The 19,694-nt window shown below is 44.0% G+C and overlaps 1 protein-coding gene across 2 annotated transcripts in view; it reads right to left on the bottom strand.

Annotated features, from left to right (window-relative positions):
- Nucleotides 1-18,966, bottom strand: part of SEPHS1 (selenophosphate synthetase 1) — a 30,173-nt gene extending 11,207 nt beyond the window's left edge. The window contains exons 1-6 of one of the 2 annotated variants that reach the window (XM_082240144.1): nucleotides 18,885-18,966; nucleotides 15,844-16,112; nucleotides 9,425-9,528; nucleotides 3,590-3,697; nucleotides 2,149-2,303; nucleotides 598-688 (exon numbers count right to left, since the gene is read on the bottom strand). In XM_082240144.1, coding sequence (XP_082096270.1) covers nucleotides 598-688; nucleotides 2,149-2,303; nucleotides 3,590-3,697; nucleotides 9,425-9,528; nucleotides 15,844-16,036 — 651 coding nt within the window. In that variant the 5' untranslated portion in view covers nucleotides 16,037-16,112; nucleotides 18,885-18,966. Of the gene's footprint in view, nucleotides 1-597; nucleotides 689-2,148; nucleotides 2,304-3,589; nucleotides 3,698-9,424; nucleotides 9,529-15,843; nucleotides 16,113-17,794; nucleotides 18,057-18,884 lie in introns of those variants that run through there. The other variant, XM_082240145.1, reaches the window with a different exon arrangement.
- Between the last annotated feature and the right edge of the window lie 728 nt (nucleotides 18,967-19,694).

Below are 19,694 nucleotides of genomic sequence, written 5' to 3' on the forward strand. Positions count from 1 at the left end.
CACCCCAGGAAAGCTCACCTAGTGCCTTCATCATGTATCTTTAAACCATTGACTGACTGAACAGTCTACGGCCTTTAAATGTGTTTGTGGGAGGGGGTTATTGGTTTCTTTTTGGTTTATTGTGTATTCTGTCTTCTCATTTTGTATTTTTATGTTGTGAACTGCCCTGCAATCTTTGCATGAATTTAAATTCATAAAATCATCATCATCATCATCATCACCATCTGAGTATTCATCAAGCACAATGAAAAGCATATTATCAAAATAGATGCCCTATATCAACATACATAGAGATGTGCTTTTACAGTGAAAAGTTTCAATACTACCACTAATACTGAATTTCAGAGATATATTTTTTTTAATTTCTAGATAATTAACTGATCTATACTTGCAGAGCAAAACCCCAGTTTCAAAGATTTCAATAGCAAATTGCTAGCAGTTTATGTAAATAGGTTTAAGCCTATGCCTATTCACTGGTTCAAATACTGATTAAACAGGTGTATATTTTCAAGGTTAAGATAACTGCCTCAGATAAAGAGCTACACAGATTATTTCTCTGATCCTTTACTCCGACCCCATTCAGACGCATTTACTTACAATATCTAGCCACTGGTGGACAGCTACAGCAACCTGCGTTCCCAAGGGTTTAGTTAACACAAGCACGTCTCCTGGCACTGCATTGTCTGGCCTGCAAACAAGACACCCATATATGTAAAAAGACACATATGATGTGACTATTTCCCAGTCATCATTCCACAGAATATATACAACAATGCTCAACCACCAAAAGAGCTTACTCTAAAACTGAGGACTATGAGAAGTGAAATGCCAGAGGACAATTTTATGAACTTTGCATCTCAAACTGAGTAACAGTAGCCAGCTACAGAAGGCTATGGAAGGCTTCTGTCCAGCTACAGAAGGCTATGGAAAGATACTACAGGTAACCAATGAAAAAACAACATCTTCAGAACTATACTGTGAATCAGTCACAGATACTAGACCTTTGGTGCATGTGTGGGTTTTTTTTTTAAAAAAAGAATATAATCACAAAGACAAAGTAAAAGAAAAGGTCAAAGATTTTATTTTTAAATAACAAAAATACTTTTTGAAATCCCATGAAATGTGCTTGTTTAGGTGGCTTAAATAATTCGTTTGACGTTTATTCGTGTTTCAGAGGATTGTTTTTAAAGTGCTTAATGATGAGAAATAGCCACTCACGCTACCTATAATAATAGATCTTATTTATGTCAAGCTTCCATAGCAGGATTCTGGTCTCAGTTCTGTATGTAGATGGAAATCTCATTCCTCCTACTTCAAAAGCTTAGGATTTCAGCATAAGTTATTGTATCAAGGAGAAACAAAGTAAGCAGACTTCAAAGCCAACTGCAATCATGGAAGGATTTACAGCCACATAGTGCGCCAAGGATGTTCATTCTACATTGTAGGGTACAATGTAACAGGTAGCTAGTACAGGCATACGTCGGGTTGCGATCGCTGCAGGTTGCACGTTTTCAGGTTACGGACACACTGAACCCAGAAGTACTAGAATGTGTTACTTCCGGGTTTCAGCGCTCGCGCATAAGTGCTAAATCACGCTTTGCGCATAACTGCCGAATTGCGTCACGCGCATGCACAGACGCGGCGCTGTGGGTGCCTCATTCATGGATCATGTTCACAACCCGAGGTTCCGCTGTATGCTGAATACAGTGGCAACTATTAATATGATTTCCTGGGTATGTTTATACATGTTATTCAAGGACCTTTAAAAAAATTGGTAATGGTCACATTCAATTAACATTCTAACCTAGAATGTGACACCAGAAGAACAGAAGCTTAACTTTCATTCTTGATACATGCTTCTCCAAATGAAAAGGGTAACTCATTTTAAAGGTTTCTGAGGCTGCCATTCTAAACACACTTACTAGAGAGTAAGCCTCATTGAACACAGCAAGACTTATGTCCAAGAAAATATTTATAGGATTCTGCAGTTAGACATGTATGATTAATATCCAAGAACCCAAAGGCCAAAATATCATCAGTTTTCTTACAGATAACATTACAGAAAGGAAATATCCAGAATTTTAACAGTACCTACCCCTTTTAATATTTTACAACCCCTTTTGCATAGGATTAAATGCTTCAACTCACATTATAAACTCATTAGGCTGGCAGACTGTTGTGGCCACTCCTCCTAGAACAATCCAAGGGTTTAATACTGTCTGACCACCAGTCACTGATGTTCCTGCCTCTTCTGCGGCATCTTTGAAACCTTGGATAATTAGAGGCATTACTTTGTCCCTTTCCTAGAGATCAGAAACAACACAAGCAGATAAACTCTATAATCAATGAAAAAAAATCCAGTCTGGAGGTGCAAACCAGCACCTGCTGAATCCATTTTTAACTTGCAAACCATCCATAGGAGCTACTGGTCAAACCAAAACCAGAGCAGAATGTTTCACAGTTTCTTTGAAAGTCTTTGAGACACATTTTCCAAAAACTTAAAGTACAAGTACAATTAAGAACAATTTCTTGGATTCAAAACCTATGCTTAAATGGGTTGGATGTAGAGATGTGAGTACTCAACTCGTGAAAGTGGGTGCTTTCAACTGCCATTAATGGAGAGGGGAAGAGATTTCGGCAACTTTTCTCTTTCCCCTCATTCTACCCCACCTCTAAAATGTTTGCACTTGGGAGCTGCTTGACCTTTCAGGACAGCTTGGGAGGTGGTACAGGGGAATATGGGGAAATGACCAAAAAAAGCTCCTCCTCCTCCTCCTCCTTTTGTTTGTGGAAGCCCCCACTCAACTGAAGCCCCTCTCTGTACCACTGAATCCAAAACTTTTAATAAAAAGCATACAGCAAGGTATGTATAGGAGAACACAAAACAATACAAATGTACATTGTGAAAAGCAGAACACTTTTCTGCATGGTACAAGTCATGCCAAGCAAAAAAGCACCCCTTTCACACATTGTGCCATTCAATAATGAGATGAAAATGCAAAACAAAGATGGGGCAAGTAGATATCCCATATTTGTGAGTTCCAGATTAAACAGAAGTCATATGCTGCTTGATATTATGCACTTGCTAAAGTGTGAGAAAAAACATTCCAACTACCTTCAAGCACCTTGCTGTACCCCAATAGTGGTATGAACCGCAAAAGCCTGTGTGCATGTTTTAGTCTGACTACAAAAATAGTCTGGTCTCACCTGGCCCTGGTAATTGCAGACTGGCCCAGTTCACACAACACTCAGCCAACCTCTGATCTCCCCTAGGCTTGCTTACTCTTTTTACAACTATTTTAAAATGGGAAGGGGAGAACCGTGTGTCCTGCCTTGAACTCCTTGGAGGAAAAGGTGGTATATAAATGTAATTCTTTTTTCTTTGAGCATGAATCATAACGGAAGCTGGAAAAAATGTTTTTGTTATCCTAGGATAACTGATAGATGTTCAACAACAAACATGGGATTCTCTTGTGGATGCTTGGAATAAAGGTTGCATTGTTCTCTATGAAAGCTGGTGTTCATTTTCAGGGACACAAGGCAATATGTTAGCATGAGGCATTCCTATAGCAGTATTTACAGTACTTACCCTATCTGTCATTTTATTACTTATTCCAAGCAGCATCAACATGTTGTCACACTCAGTGACTCCCATAGCATAAAGATCACTAAGAACATTGGCACAGGCTATACGTCCCTAAAAACACACACAAAAAAATTTATTGAATTTACAAAGCATCATCAATTCATGTGCTGCTTTACAAAATAAGATAGGGGAAAAAGATACACCCTTCTCCCAAACTTTTCAACAATGGAAAGGCAGAGATAATGAACTAATGATTTTTATACTCTGTTTCAAAGGGAACTTTTTTTTACAACTATATTAAAACATGCTTCTAGTGTACTGTATTGCCAATAATGTCCAGAATTCTGTAATATATGTGGCACCACCTCCAGGCAGAAATAGACATTTGCAGGCAGGTCTACTACAATTAGAATTCCTTTGTTTTAATAAGCATTTTAATATTGCATTGGTGAATGATTATCTATTTCTTCCTTTAAGAGACACAGCAGACAGCTCTGGAAGATATTTAACCAGTGTCAACATTTCAGAGTTAGGCTGAAGTGGCAAATTGTCAATGGTGCCTCCGGCAATGGCGGAGTTCCTCTGATCGGGAGGAACTTGCCCCGTGGGAATTTGGGTCTGTACCGCCGCAGCGAAGGCGGAGACCCGTAAAAATCACAGGCGGGAGAAGCCTGTGAACGTGGAATTTGGCGGGCACCTTTTGCGCCTCCCCTACTCGCGGGGAAACCCGGTTTCGGGGATCCGGACCGATGTGCGGTGAGCGGCGCGGTGCTTCGAATCGTCTGCTTCTTCCATGGAGCAAAGCCGCATAGCTGTTGCCGGAGAGCATTGACTTTTTCCTGTGGACAATTTGACTCCAAAGTAATTACCCGTGAGTAGAGCTGAGACGGGAGAATCGGATTTTAAAAGTTTAATTTGGCATCGAAACGGTGAGGTTCAAAACAGGAAGTCCGCCTTCCCTACTTGTAAACAGACTGAGGCAAGGAGGTTGTAGGCTGAAGTCTTGGAAAGCCTTTTGTAAAAGCCTAAATTTCCATCGGTAAAGAGCACAAAACCCCCCTTGGATGCAGGAGAAGAGGGGGGGGAGTTGTGGACTGAGTATGCCTGCAGGAGAGAGTGAAGGGAGATAAAATAAATAGACCCTGGAAATGGGCTGCTAGTGGACTGACGTTGTGGAATGTTCATTGACAGCACTTAGAACGTTCCTTGACAGCTAGCAAAGGAAGAGAAATACATTGTTTCTATAGTTTCTGGCTGCTTCTAAAAAGGAGTAAAAAGTAACTGAAATCTGAAATTAACTTTGGATTGTATGAGTTGTGTTTAAAGGGGACATTGTTTCCCTCTAGTGGAAATCTCTGAAATTGGTTACTTTATAAGAGCTGGGCTAGGGGGACTTCCAGCTGCAAGATAAGAACTGTGAGACTCTGAAATTGACCTTGAATTTCTCAAGTGTTATGGTAAATGGAAAGGAAAAAAACAGGTGAAAGAGGCCTTAGTGGTCGCTTTAGTGAAAATAAACGATTCGTTGGAACAGCTTCACAGGAAAATAGACAATCTGGGACAAAAGGTGAACACCAACACATAAACCATTCAGAGATCGATACAGGAATTTACATCGATACGGCAAACTGCGGATGAAGTCAGGGAGAAAACCCTTGCTGCTGAATGTAAAACAATACAACTGGAGTGTGAAAGAGCCCCATCCATTCAAAGGCAATTTGATGTGACATCTGTTATGATGGAACTTAAAGGAAAACAGAAGAATTTGAGGACAAGAGCCCTATCTGAATTGGGAAAGGAAAGCCTGACAGAGCTTCAGGAGGAGACAGGACTAACATCAGTTGAGAAAGAGAGGTTTTTGGGGGCCAGTATGACCTCCAAAGTAGGGACGCGGGTGGCGCTGTGGGCTAAAGCCTCAGCGCCTAGGGCTTGCCGATCGAAAGGTCGGCGGTTCAAATCCCCGCGGCGGGGTGCGCTCCCGCTGCTCGGTCCCAGCGCCTGCCAACCTAGCAGTTCGAAAGCACCCCCGGGGGCAAGTAGATAAATAGGTACCGCTTACCAGCGGGAAGGTAAACGGCGTTCCGTGTGCGGCTCTGGCTCGCCAGAGCAGCGTTGTCACGCTGGCCACGTGACCCGGAAGTGTCTTCGGACAGCGCTGGCCCCCGGCCAATAGATGTGAGATGGGCGCACAAACCCCAGAGTCTGTCAAGACTGGCCCGTTCGGGCAGGGGTACCTTTACCTTTACCTTTATGACCTCCAAAAATGTGAATCTATTTAAGGGTAACTGTGAAGGACGTTGGATTGAAGAGAAGGGGGATTGGGAAATATGGACAAATCTGAAGTTGCTATTGTTGGGCCGAGTCGTTGTGGTGGGGATGAAGGTTGCTGTGATGCCGGGGATGTTGCTTTTGTTTCAAATAGTGCAAGTTTTGGATGGGATGGATTGTATCAGGAGGTGGCAGAGGGATGTTTTTGGAGTTGTTTGGCAGGGCAGGAAGCCTCGAGTAAAACGTAAGATATTGACAGATGCTAAAGAAGGAGGTGGACCTGCCCTGCCAGACCCCTAAACTTTGTTGTGAATCATCTGCTCTTTGCTGGCTGAGAGAATGGTTGTCTCCTGGAAGCACAGAAGTGTTGGATAATGGCAGATGAAGTTGATGGACTAGATAGAATTGGTGGAAAAGACTGGCAAGATCCGAGACCAGGGAGAAGAGTCGGTGGAAGAAGACTGGGAAAAGTTTAAAGATTATTTATAGAAATATTGTAAAATTAATGAATGTTAGAAGAACGTTGGAATGAAGTTATATGGCTTCAGTAGAAATGTTATAAGGAATTAAGTATAAATAGATTAATAGAGTATCAAAGGAAAATAAGGTTAAAATGTGTTAAGATAATTATAAGATAGAAAACAGGGGAAGATGGATAGGAATTGGAATTAAGTATAAATAGATTAATTGAGCTTTAAAGGGAAAATATGGTTAGAATGTGTTAAGACAATTATAGGATAGAAAACAGAGGAAGATGGAAAGGAATTGCTGAAACAATTAACAGAAATGGAATACAAAAAGGGAGGTGTGAGGAGGTCGAGGAAATAAGGGAAAGAAAGATAAGATGTTGAAATTGAAATTTTAAATGGTTTTTATTTTGTCTTGTTTGTTTCTTTTGTTATGTTTGTTTTCTTGCTTTTTTTATTTTGTATTGTATTGTATGGTTTTTTTTTTCTTTTTTGGCTTTTTTGTAGTGTTGTGTTTAATTTGTTGGAAATTTAATAAATATTATTTTTTTTAAAAAAAAATTGTCAATGTATCAGAGTTAAGTGAAAGTGGCCAGTGGTCCAGTGGTCCCCTCCTCCTCCCTTTTAAAAGAATATGGCAATTGCTCACAAACCAGGAATTTTAAATTGTCCCAGGCATAGCTGGACACAAATTGCTTGTTACTGGTAATTTTCAAGTTACACACATCTGCAAAAAACCTAGCCCCCACAAAGCAGAACAGAACACATGAAACCTTGTCTGCAATATAACGAAACAACAGGCATGTGTAACACATAACTGCACATACAGCTGGAGTTTCATTTGTCAGCATCCAGCAGTTTCCATTATCAGCAAGATATAATAATAATAATAATAATAGTTATTATTATTATTATTATTATTATTATTATTATTATTAATATTATTATTATTATTTATTATTCATACCCCGCCCATCTGGCTAGGCCTCCCCAGCCACTCTGGGCGGCTTCCAAAAGAATATTAAAATACTGTGATACATCAAACATTAAAAGCATCCCTAAACAGGACTGCCTTCAGATGTCTTCTAAAAGTCTGGTAGATGTTGTTCTCTTTGACATCTGGTGGGAGGGCGTTCCACAGGGAGGGCGCCACTACCGAGAAGGCCCTCTGCCTGGTTCCCTGTAACTTGGCTTCTTGCAGTGAGGGAACCGCCAGAAGGCCCTCGGTGCTGGACCTCAGTGTCCGGGTAGAACGATGGGGGTGGAGACGCTCCTTCAGGTATACTGGACCGAGGCCGTTTAGGGCTTTAAAGGTCAGCACCAACACTTTGAATTGTGCTCGGAAACGTACTGGGAGCCAATGTATATGGTCTCAGCGGCCGCTCCCAGTCACCAGTCTGGCTGCTGCGTTCTGGATTAGTTGTAGTTTCCGGGTCACCTTCAAAGGTAGCCCCATGTAGAGCGCATTGCAGTAGTCCAAGCGGGAGATAACCAGAGCATGCACCACTCTGGCGAGGCAGTCCGCAGGCAGATAGGGTCTCAGCCTGCGTACCAGATGGAGCTGGTACATAGCTGCCCTGGACACGGATTTAACCTGTGCCTCCATGGACAGCTGTGAGTCCAAAATGTGACTCCCAGGCTGTGCACCTGGTCCTTCAGGGGCACAGTTACCCCATTCAGGACCAGGGAATCTTCCACACCTGCCTGCCTCCTGTCCCCCAGAAACAGTACTTCTGTCTTGTCAGGATTCAATCTCAATCTGTTAGCCGCCATCCATCCTCCAACCGCCTCCAGACACTCACACAGGACCATCACCGCCTTCACTGGTTCTGATTTGAAAGAGAGGTAGAGCTGAGTATCATCCGCATACTGATGAACACCCAGCCCAAACCCCCTGATGATCTCTCCCAGCGGCTGCATGTAGATGTTGAAAAGCATGGGGGAGAGGACAGAACCCTGAGGCACCCCACAAGTGAGAGCCCAGGGGTCTGAACACTCTTCCCCCCACCACCACTTTCTGAACACGGCCCAGGAGGAAGGAGCGGAACCACTGTATAACAGTGCCCCCAGCTCCCAGCCCCTCTAGACGGTCCAGAAGGATGTTATGGTCGATGGTATCAAACGCTGCTGAGAGATCCAGCAGAACTAGGAAACAGCTCTCACCTTTGTCCCTAGCCTGCCAGAGATCATCAACCAGTGCGACCAAGGCAGTTTCAGTCCCGTGATGAGGCCTGAATCCCGACCGGAAGGGATCCAAATGGTCCACTTCTTCCAGGCGTGCCTGGAGTTGTTCAGCAACCACTCGCTCAATCACCTTGCCCAAGAATGAAAGATTTGAGACTGGGCGATAGTTGGCCATTGTGGCCGCATCTAAAGATGGTTTTTTAAGAAGCGGTTTAATAACTGCCTCTTTCAGCGGGTCTGGGAAGTCTCCCTCACGGACAGAAGCATTCACTACCCCACGAAGCCCATCACCCAGCCCTTCCCGGCTAGCTTTTATAAGCCAGGATGGGCAAGGATCAAGGAGACAGGTGGTTGGTTTCACTCGTCCAAGCAGCCTGTCCATATCCTCGGAGGTAACAGATTGGAATTGATCCCACGCAATTTGACTAGACAGGACATATAATGATATTCAATTAAAAAGCAACTCGTCTTTTCAGTAATAGGAACAGCTGTAGCACAAACACCATACACGCTTGTGATTGTACCTGCAGTTATATTCCATATGTATATACTGATTCTTTGGATTGCAGCACCCAGTTGCAGACTTCATACTTGCTATTCTGAATGTGTTTGTATCAATACAGTAGGTTGGAGTACCTTGGGCAATAAATTTCATGGAGAGCAGGTATTTAGTTAAGAGTCCAAGAGTGATCCTAATACAGTACAGTTCTGATTCAAAGTATCCCAAGACAACTGGAGTACAAAGCTCAGATCTAGAGCTCTGCCTCTAACAGGAGAAAAACTTCACAAAACTGGCAGGTCAACTGTCCAATCACAACAGAGAAAGTCTAGAACAGCCCAAAACAATGCTCGCCAATCACAATTTAGGTAGCTAACAGGCACCTTTCCCCCGCCCCATACATATGTTTAGGCAACTCACCATCATATAAGGATCATCCACAATAGGATAAATGTAATCTGTTGTCTGGACCAAAGATAGGCCTCCATGTCTTAAAGGAATAACACAAGTGTCCATTCCAATTCCTGTAAAGACAGTGGTAGTTAATTACCAACTAATAAAAGTCATTTCCTAGGATTTCTCAAAGTATATTCTATCCTTGCCCACCCCACTCACCCAAAGACTCCTTACACACCAATGAAATTCAAAAGGAAGCAACAGCTAGCGAGGTTTGGGGAGATACATCAGTCTGTTTCTCCTCATTAAACATCAGTCCGACAACCCTAGTCTTTAAAACAGGGGTCAGCAATGTTTTTTGAGGCCGGTCCGGTCCAGTCCACTCACTGGCAGACCTCTCGGGTGGGCCGGAGCATGCACGCCCGTGCGTGCGCTCAAGCTATTTCCAGTGCACTTCTGGGGTGGAGGAGTGGCCGTGTGCATATGCTATTTCCAGCACGCTTCCGACCCGGAAGTCGGTCACCGTGGCGAGAAAAAAAATGGTGCTGCGGGGGGAAAAGCATAGAATCCCCATGCCGATCCACAGAACAGCCGTGGGCCGGTTCCAGGAAGCTCATGGGCTAGAACCAGCCCATGGGCCTTAGGTTGCTGAACTCTGCTTTAAAACATGTCTGCCTACAGAAAACAACTGACAGACACACAAGCTGATTAGGACAAAATAATGACAGCAGATCTGCACATTAGCCAGCAGCCATTCATGAGGTTCAGTCTCCTCCTGTAGTGTGCAGCCTTATGAAAACTGCCTGACCATCCAATTGCTGCAGAACCTAAGAGCTTTTTACCATCTCTCTTGCAAAAATACAGCGGCCTTCTCTGACGGATAAGAACCTGGTAGACGAAAAGCTGCCATCTATACTTTTGATTTAACAAAGGGAGGGAGGGAGGGAGAGAGCGAGAGAGCAATGTGCGCTGCATGAGATTGGCCCTTTGAATTTAGACATTAAGAGCTTTCATAGAAACTTGTAGTTGAACTTGTAGTCAGGAACAAATGACATGGGTGCTCTGGTACTTCCTTGGCTTCAACCATATAATTTAGGGTGAATCTCCCACAGAACTTATAGATTCCCCCATGACCTCCAAGATAAAGCACTCTCAATATACATTTATTAGACCCTTGATTAGCAAATAGTTTTATAAGAAGACCACTTTGAAGCAACGGAAATGGGAGGTAGTAGACCAAGTCTCCTGCACTGTTCAGAAAGGTTTTCCATACATCTCTCAGCTTTAAAGACCAAATGATACCAGGACTTGGGACCTCTTTCTAACCCCTATGTTCCATTTCCCCCTTGATCTTTCTTAAAGCTTAGAGATACTTTTGCAGTGTTCTGAGCAAGAGTCTTTTCAGATTGCCATCCACTGGGCTCACGAATAAGTTTATGGCAAGATTTGATAAGAGATCATCTGTTCTGGGAAGAAGGAAAACAGGGTAATTTTTGTTATACTATATTTATAATTTGTTGAATTATGCCTGACTCCTCACCCAAGTCATAGAAACATAGAACTGTAGGAGTTGGAAGGGTCCCCAGGGTAATCAAGCCTGACTCCCTGCAATGCAGGAATCTCTACTAATGACTTATGGCCATTCCAGTTCATAGCTAGGAGGGAAATTTGTGAACTATGCTATTTTTTTCTGGCCAGTACCACGCTTGGGCTTGCCTCATCATGCCCTGCTTGCAGCAGAGTAACAGAACAAAGTGCATCAAGCCAAGCATTCTGCTTCTGCAATAGTGAAATCAGGCGTTCGAAGAAAACCCACAAGCATGAAGGTAATAACTCTCTCCTGCTGTTGAAACTGAGATTAAGCAACATAATCCTTAGGAATATAGTGGTACCTCTGTACTTCACCAGATCTTAACCTATTACAGTACATTGGTACCTCTGGTTACGTACTTAATGCGTTCTGGAGGTCCGTTCTTAACCTGAAACTGTTCTTAACATGAGGCACACTTTCGCTAATGGAGCCTCCCGCTGCCGCCATGTGACTTCAGCTCGCAAAGTTTGCAAGCAGGAGCATCTACTTCCGGGCTAACGGAGCTCGTTAACTGAAGCGTTCATAAGGAGTACGGTACATAACCCGAGGTTCCACTGTACTTGGTATTCCTTTATTCAGCACATAAACCATGACCATCCAAATAATCCACCAGCCACACATGGACGGCCTTCTAACATTACCTATGAACTGGAAAAAGAAATGATACGATACCAAAAAAGTAAAACAACAAACAACAATATGTCTGTGTTGATTACCTGATATGTTTAGGGAGGGTTAACAGGTTCTTGTTACTCTTCTTCATGTCAAAAATGTAATGTACAAGTACAATACTTTGGAATCCAAGGTATGCAATATATGCTTGCTATAGATTCAGGTAGGTAGCCGTGTTTGTCTGATGCAGCATCATGATTTTTAGTCATGGGTTATATAGTAATATATTAAAAAATAAAAAATTGTCCAGTAGCACCTTAGAGACCAACTAAGTTTGTTCTTGGTATGAGTTTTCATGTGCATGCACACTTCTTCATAGTATCTGAAGAAGTGTGCATGCACACGAACGCTCATACCAAGAGCAAACTTAGTTGGTCTCTAAGGTGCTACTGGACAATTTTTTATTTTTTAATATATTACTATATAACCCATGACTAAAAATCATGAGTTTATCTTATCCCCTTTCAGAGTTAACTATTCTAGTAATCATCACATCTTGCAGCATCAAATTTCATAAATTAATTGTGCACTGTGTAAAGTATCTTCTATCCTGTTCTATCCTGAATCTCCTAAAGATCAGTTTCACCGAATGGCCCCAAATTCTATTTTTATGTCAGGGTTTTCAGTGAGCTGTCCACCTCAATACAAATATCTCTTTCCTGATTGGTTACTACTAGTTCATATCCCATCAGTGTGCATGTGAATTTAGGAGTTTTTGTTCCAATGTGCAAGACTTTACAGTTATTTATACTGAACTGCATTTGCCATTTTGCTGCTCCTTCACCCAATTTGGAGACACTCTTTTGATTTCGTCCATCCTTGGTCACCTCACTGCTCATGCCTAACCCCAGATCATTTATGAACACGCGAAAAAGAATCAGTTTCAATATAGATCCTTGGGGAACCAAGTTATGTGCCCCCCTTGTGAAAGCTATATTCATTCCTGTGGTCTACTTTCTCTTTTTTAGCCAGCTACAAATTCGTAAGATGCCGGCCCTCTAATCCCATTGTGCCAAATTTACTTACATTCCCTCAACAAAGGCTTTTATCAATAGCTTTTCAAACATTCAAGTATACATAGATTACTGGATCACTCTTATCCACATACCTGTTGACACTCTCAAAGAACTCTAAAACATGAGTGCTTTCTTAGTAAGAAGCAAGGCTTGGAATGCCTGAGTGATCCAGCCATGTAAAGTATTGAATGCCCCCCCAACCTATTTGGGAGGGGTGGGGTAAGGGGTTTGCTTTGTTTTTATTATGTATTTTGTGTAAAAACACAAAATCTTATATTTTATGCTGTGAACAACCCTGAGATCTACAGATGAAGTGTGTTATAAAAATTTAATAAATAACAACAACTGGCCTCTGAGCATTCTGTGGGGTGGTAGCAGTAGTAAGTGCACCAGCGAAGTAGGAAAGAATAGTACAGGCTTGGTACAACATGGAACTATTTGTAGGCCTTCCTTTCAGCATCACTCAGATAGGGTGGGTTCGGGGGGGGGGAATCAAGAAGTGAGCAGGGGCCAGTTGTGCCCCAGACGCTGCCAGTTGGCCATTGCTACAACAGGATTATGGCTATAGTCCAGTTAACCCAAAGGACAATGGTGATATTTGTTGATTCAAATCATTAGCTTTCCAAATTTGCTTTTGCATGTATACTTAAATCTCAGACAATGAAAATGTTGGTGCTCCCATTCTGGAATTTATCACATAACATGACCATGTTCTGAAAATTAAAAAGTGAAATACTCAGGAACCAAAGATTAAAAAGAATATAAAACGTACTCTTTGGCAGAAAAAGCACACATCCTTTTTTCACCAACTTAGAAGCATTATGAGGAGCTGCAGAAGGGGATCATGCTACATGGAAGTGAAGCATGAAACACAAGTCACAGGGCCCTCTCTAGATCTGAGCTGCAAAATGGGGCTAGGGCTTGTTTTGGCCATGCAGTTCCAAAGCACTCTGAGCACCTCAGAAATGGTGAGCCAAGCTGATAAGCCGCCAACCCGCTTCCTTTCATCCTGGAGCTGTAGTAGTAGTCTGAGGCTTGTAATTATGGCACAACACATTTGTCGACTTTGTGGGGAAACCAGTCTTTAAAAATCAAGAAAGAAATGGTCATGTGGAAGAGGTGGGTGAATTTGGGTACATTAACGTTAGACCAGTTGATAAACAAAGAGGATGAATTTTATACATATTCCATCTTAAGAGAAAAATACAGATTACCTACAAATTCTCACTGGCAATATCTCCAGACAAAACACTTGCTAACCACCATCTACAGACCAGGAGCTTTTACAGCCTCAGAGACCCCAGAAATATTGAAGCAGCTGATTAATTCTTACACAACAACAAAAACGGCCATCAGCATATATAAATATTTGTTATCAGCAAACCATTTTGATATACAGGTATTGAGGGAGGGTTGGAATAAAGAATTAGAGATATCCATTTCAACCACACAGTGGGAAACTGTTTTAACTGGTATAACAAGGGTGTCTCTGGATCTTAAATTGAGGCTCACACAACAAAAAATAATATTTAGAATACACTGGAGCCCATTACATTTGTTTAAAAGAAGGGCTGTTAGAGATGCAATAGGGATAATGCTTCTCTAAAACATATGTTTTTTCACTGTCCTACATTGAAAGTTTTTAGCAGAAGGTAACAAACCATCAACAGAAATGTATGGAACAACCTTACATTAACAGAGCAAAATATCCTATTGAATTATATACCCAGCACATGGAACCTTACAAAAGGACTATTTGAGTGGACTCTCCATGCCCTTACCACAGAAAAAGACTGATGGGGGGAAATGTGGCTCCCTTCTACGAGTGGATTGAAGACTTGTACAAACTCGCAACATATAAACGCAGACTTGCCACTGTAATAAGAATTTTAAGGTCTTATATATGTAATAAATGTTCATAAATGTACCAAGAAAAATGTACAAACCACATGTCTGAAGCAGCACAGGAAGACAGCCCTGAAACGCTTCAGGTTACAGATTCCACTAACCCAGAAATAGTGCTTCAGGTTAAGAACTTTGCTTCAGGATGAGAACAGAAATCATGCTCCGGTGGCGCAGCGGCAGCAGGAGGCCCCATTAGCTAAAGTGGTGCTTCAGGTTAAGAACAGTTTCAGGTTAAGAACAGACCTCCAGAACGAATTAAGTACGTAACCAGAGGTACCAATGTACTGTAATAGGTTAAGATCTGGTGAAGTACAATAACAACCTATGTAAAATACAGTGGTGGTACCTTGGTTTTCGAACATAATCCGTTCTGGAAGGCCATATGAGTTCCAAAACATTCGAAAACTAAAAACAGAAGCCTCAAAATGGAAAACTCAATATGGAAGCCACATTTCCGGTTCAACTTCTGAGATGAATTTGAAAACCAAAGCATTTACTTCCGGGTTTACAGCATTCGAGTTCCCGAAATGTTCGTCAATGGAGATGTTCGGAAACTGAGGTACCACTGTATATAGTTTTGGGTCCCCCTTCCCCCCTTTGTTTTCCCTTCTACACAGGTTGTTTCTCTTTCTTGTTTGTGTCTCACCATGTCTGGTGCACATATTTATGTACTTTTTGAACTTTCAATAAATATTTTTTAAATAAATAAATGGTACAACACCATAATTATTCTGGAGTTACAGGATAAGAATCAGTAATAGTCTTGATTTTATTTTTAAAATTATGCTCTGCCTTCACTCACATACCTCTAAGGGAAGTTATATACAAAACTTAAACAATAAGAATAAATGTAAAAACCCTTTAAACAACTTGTATTTCACAGTTTGAGCATCTCTGCTTCAAGTTTTACTTGTGTTTCTGTTTTTTTAATTAATGTGTTATAATTTTCATTCTTTTGTACTATATCTTAATGTTGCTGCTGTTGTTTTGCATTGGGAGCAGCTCAGAAAAATTGTCATGGGGCAACTGTGATGGGGTGACTATACAGATGCAGTAAGTAAATACACCATTAACTAATATCTGACTGGTCAGAATTGACCCAACATTTTTGATTGGTGAAATAACCAACCTTGTTGTTGGTGAAATAAACAACCTTGTACACACACACACACACACACACACACACAGAGTACAATATTTTTCCTTATTCTCCAACACATGATACAACCATTAAATATCATTGAAGAACTACTGCTTACCCAATCTAGGCATAACAGCTCCCAAAAACTGTTCATCTTCCTGGAAGTGATTTTCTTGTAGAGATTCAAGCAATTTCTGTAAAATGTCCTGAGGCACTTTACAGCCAGTGCCTTTAAGTTCAGTGAATCTTGTTAGCCGAAAGCTCTTGTCAAGTTCATAACTTTCTGGGTTAAAGGACTCCCGGACAGACATGATTCTCACACAGTAAGTACCAGAAGCTTTTTCTCTTCTTCAGGATATTTGTTGGTATGCTTTCGTGGTAATTATCCTAGTTTGCAGAAAGAAGTATTAATACAATATAGACTTTCCAGGCTTGTTATGCAGAATAGTTGTATATCTATATCTATCTATCTATCTTTTCCCTTCTATCTAAAAATCTGAGCTGCAACCATACATTGCAAGAACAGACGCCTCCTTCACTAAGGCTACCAGCTCTTGACATTTTTTTAAAAATAGGCAACATTCATTTTTGCATATACAGCCCCTGCACAATTACTTTCTTGCAAGTTCTGTAGCAGGGGATGGATCTAAAACTACCCACCCCCCCTTAGGTCACTTTGACAAGTAGCAAGGGAACATCCACCATGGTTGAATTCAATTTATGTCTCTAATGACATGCCAAACATGAGTTTGGAAGTGCTGTGCTGAGCCAACTGGACTGAATTCAGTGCATAATAGTAGCATATATGTGATCTTGCTACAGGCTTACAGAAAACCAGGTCTTTAAAGGTCGGCTATGTTTATAGCAAATTGACCTGTGTACGCAGCCCAAGATGTCCCACTTTGCTCCACCCTTAGGTGCATACGCTCCAACATTTCCCAAGAAGAAATTGGGACATCCCCACACACCATCCTGCTGCTGCTGCCTGCTCACTCTCCCCACTGTTGCCTAAGCGTCCACCTGCTGCCACACAGAGAAGGGCCACTGACAATACTTCCAGAAGTGGCACCATTCTTCCAGAAGCTGTGGCCCACCTCGTATGTGTGTGGCAAGTGGTGGCCAGCGAAGGTGCGGAACCAAGAGAGCATGAAACAAAAAGACACACATATTTTGATTCTGCGCTCTTTGGGTCACCCAGGAAAAAAATGGGACATTTGTGCGGTATGGAGGAGATAAACATTGGCTGGATCTAGACACATCCAAAAAGTGATTCAGTTAAACCTGCTGTAAACTTCATAAAGGGAAAGTGTGCTAGTGAAAGATGGGACTCCACAGTGTCATAGTGTTATAATGCATGTAAAGCATTTTTTCTTTACTAATGTAGCTGAGTTCATTATGTCTGAAGTACAGTCCAAGCAAAGTTAAGCACCTATGACACTACGAAACTGAAACAGTAACAACAACAAATCAAAATAAAAAAATTCCTTCCAGTAGCACCTTAAAGACCAACTAAGTTAGTTCTTGGTATGAGCTTTCATGCACATGCACACTTCTTCAGATACACAGTGCATGCACACGAAAGCTCATACCAAGAACTAACTTAGTTGGTCTTTAAGGTGCTACTGGAAGGAATTTTTTTATTTTGACTATGGCAGACCAACACGGCTACCTATCTGTAACAACAACAAATCAGTTTCAGTGGGAACTGTGCCCACGGTATTTAATAGGCAGTAAAAAGTTACGGATTCCTCTACATTTCCTATTAACAATTGAACTTTAACACACAAAACAATAGCTTCCTCCTCATGCTGTTCCCCCAAACAGGTGTCAATCTCCTGAAGCAGGGCTGGGGAGCCTGTGGCCCTCCAGATGTTGTTGGACAACAAACTTCCACAATCCCTGGCTACGCTAGTTGGGGTTGCTGGGAGTCCAACAATGCTGGGGGAGAAGGCATAGGGAGCTCCCACCCATCCTATAAACCATTGTTTGAATGACAGACACCTATTTTCCCCATGGAAAACTAAGCCTTATAAGCCATACAAAGAGTCGGGAGTACTTAATGCAGCTACCTATATAATTAAAAGCTGCCACATTCTGAATCTTGACTGAACTTTTTTCTGTTTTCTGAAATGAGGAAAGAAGACTGCAGAGCTGTCCCAAACAACTACCGTGTTCACAACACCATAATTTATCCACTTTAGAACCATTTCTTGCAAGTTTGTTTTGTAACTTTGAGAACACACGAGTTAGAATTAAAGTGCTGCGTGAAGTCTGTCCAGAGTTGCACCGGAAAAGACCAAGCTCCCAGTTTCCATTAGTTCAAATATCAAGACTGCTCCACGAATTTAACCTTTGCTTCACCGTGGATCTGGCACACGAGCGCAGCTGGTAAAGCACGGGACTCAGTCTGAGGGTCGCGGGTTCAAGCCCCACGTGGAGCAAGAGACTCCTTCCCCGCCAGGGCTCGGGCCAGGGGACTCTCCCCCCTTTCGAGGTTCCGCGCGGGGACAGACATTGTAGGCCGACACGCCTATCCGGAAGGAAACCCGGCCACGTGCGGAAAGGGCTGGCAACCCTGCCTGGCCCGGGGAGCCCAGAGGGCGACTCTGCCCCCCCCCCCGGGCTCTCGCCCGCTTCCCGCCTCCCTCTCTGCCCGAAGCGGCCCCTGGGCGAGCAGAACCGGGGGTCCTCTGGGAGGCCCCCCCCCGCCCTGCGCCGCGCCTCGAGAGGGGGCACCTCGAGGAAGAGGAGCCTTAACCCTTTCGCGGGCGGCTTTAAAGGCATTTCGGAGGCGGGGGAGGCCGCGGGCGGGGGGGGCGCCGGGGGGGCTTCTCCGAAGGGAAGGGAGGCGACGCGGGCTCCACGCGGCCCCCTCTTTCTCCTCTCAGGGAAAAATGTCGGCGGGTGGAAAGTTTAACCCCTTCGCCGCCCTCGCGCAGCTCCCCTCCGCCGCCGCAGACTCCGCTCTGGCCCACAGCGGCGGCCCCAAGCCAGCCTCCGCCGCCGCCCGCCCGCCCGGCCCTCTCTGCCTCGGCCGCCGCCGCGCCCCTCCGGCCGGCGGAGCGGCCTCTCCTTCCTGCGCAGCCCCTGCAGCAGCAGCAGCGGCGGCTGAGGGCAGGGCCGCGTTCCCCTTTAAGCCCGCCCAGGCCGCCCTCTTACCGCGTCTCCCCGGCTGCTCCTCGCTCGCCCGCCCGCCCGCCGCCCGCGAACGGGACTCCCCTCCGCCGCCGCCGCCGCCGCCGCCTCCTGGCCCCCCAGCCCAGCCAGCCACTCCCACAATGCACCGGGCGTCTGGCCGGCCCGGCTCGCGCGCTCGCTCGCTCTCTCTCTCTGGCAGGGCAGGCGACTCGGCCGCGGCAGCGAGAGGGTTAAGCCACCCCCCTTTTCCCGCGTTTCCTCTCGGCTCCTGCAACGGCCGCTCCGGCCCCGCCCGCCAGGGACCCGGGAGGGAGGGGCCCGCAGCCCGCGCCGCTACCTGCCTTTAAGGGGAGGAGGGAGCCGGGCGCTCCGCCTGCGCCGGGGGGAGGGGGGAAGGGGGCGGGGAGAAGCCGGAGGCAGGCCCCGCCCCTCGGAGCCCCCCCCCGTGGCTGAGGGGAACTGGAGGGGCTGCCCCCCCCCCGAGTTCCCCCCCAAAGTGCGCCAAGAGGGCGAGGGGCTGTGGGGAGGAAGGGCTTTGGGGGCCGGGGGCGTCTTTGCCCCTGTCTTCCCCCCCAGGATGCCTCTCTCCAGCCTCACAGTCCTGTCTATTCTCCAGAGACCCCCAGAGAGCAAGGGCTGTTCGTCTGTGAGGTGTGTCTGGAGAGGTAGGGATGCCATTTGTTCTCTTTTAGCACTGCAGACCAGGTGTGTCTTGGAATGTGGGCAAAGCTTTTAAATCGCCTCTGAACATGGGCAAAGTGTATAATATACAATATATACTACAATCTCTAAAAAAAATGCATGTATAATTTTTATCCATTCTGAAGAGAT

The sequence above is a fragment of the Podarcis vaucheri genome, assembly GCF_965113315.1.
Source record: "Podarcis vaucheri genome assembly, chromosome: 10".
Classification (NCBI taxonomy): Eukaryota; Metazoa; Chordata; class Lepidosauria; order Squamata; family Lacertidae; genus Podarcis; species Podarcis vaucheri.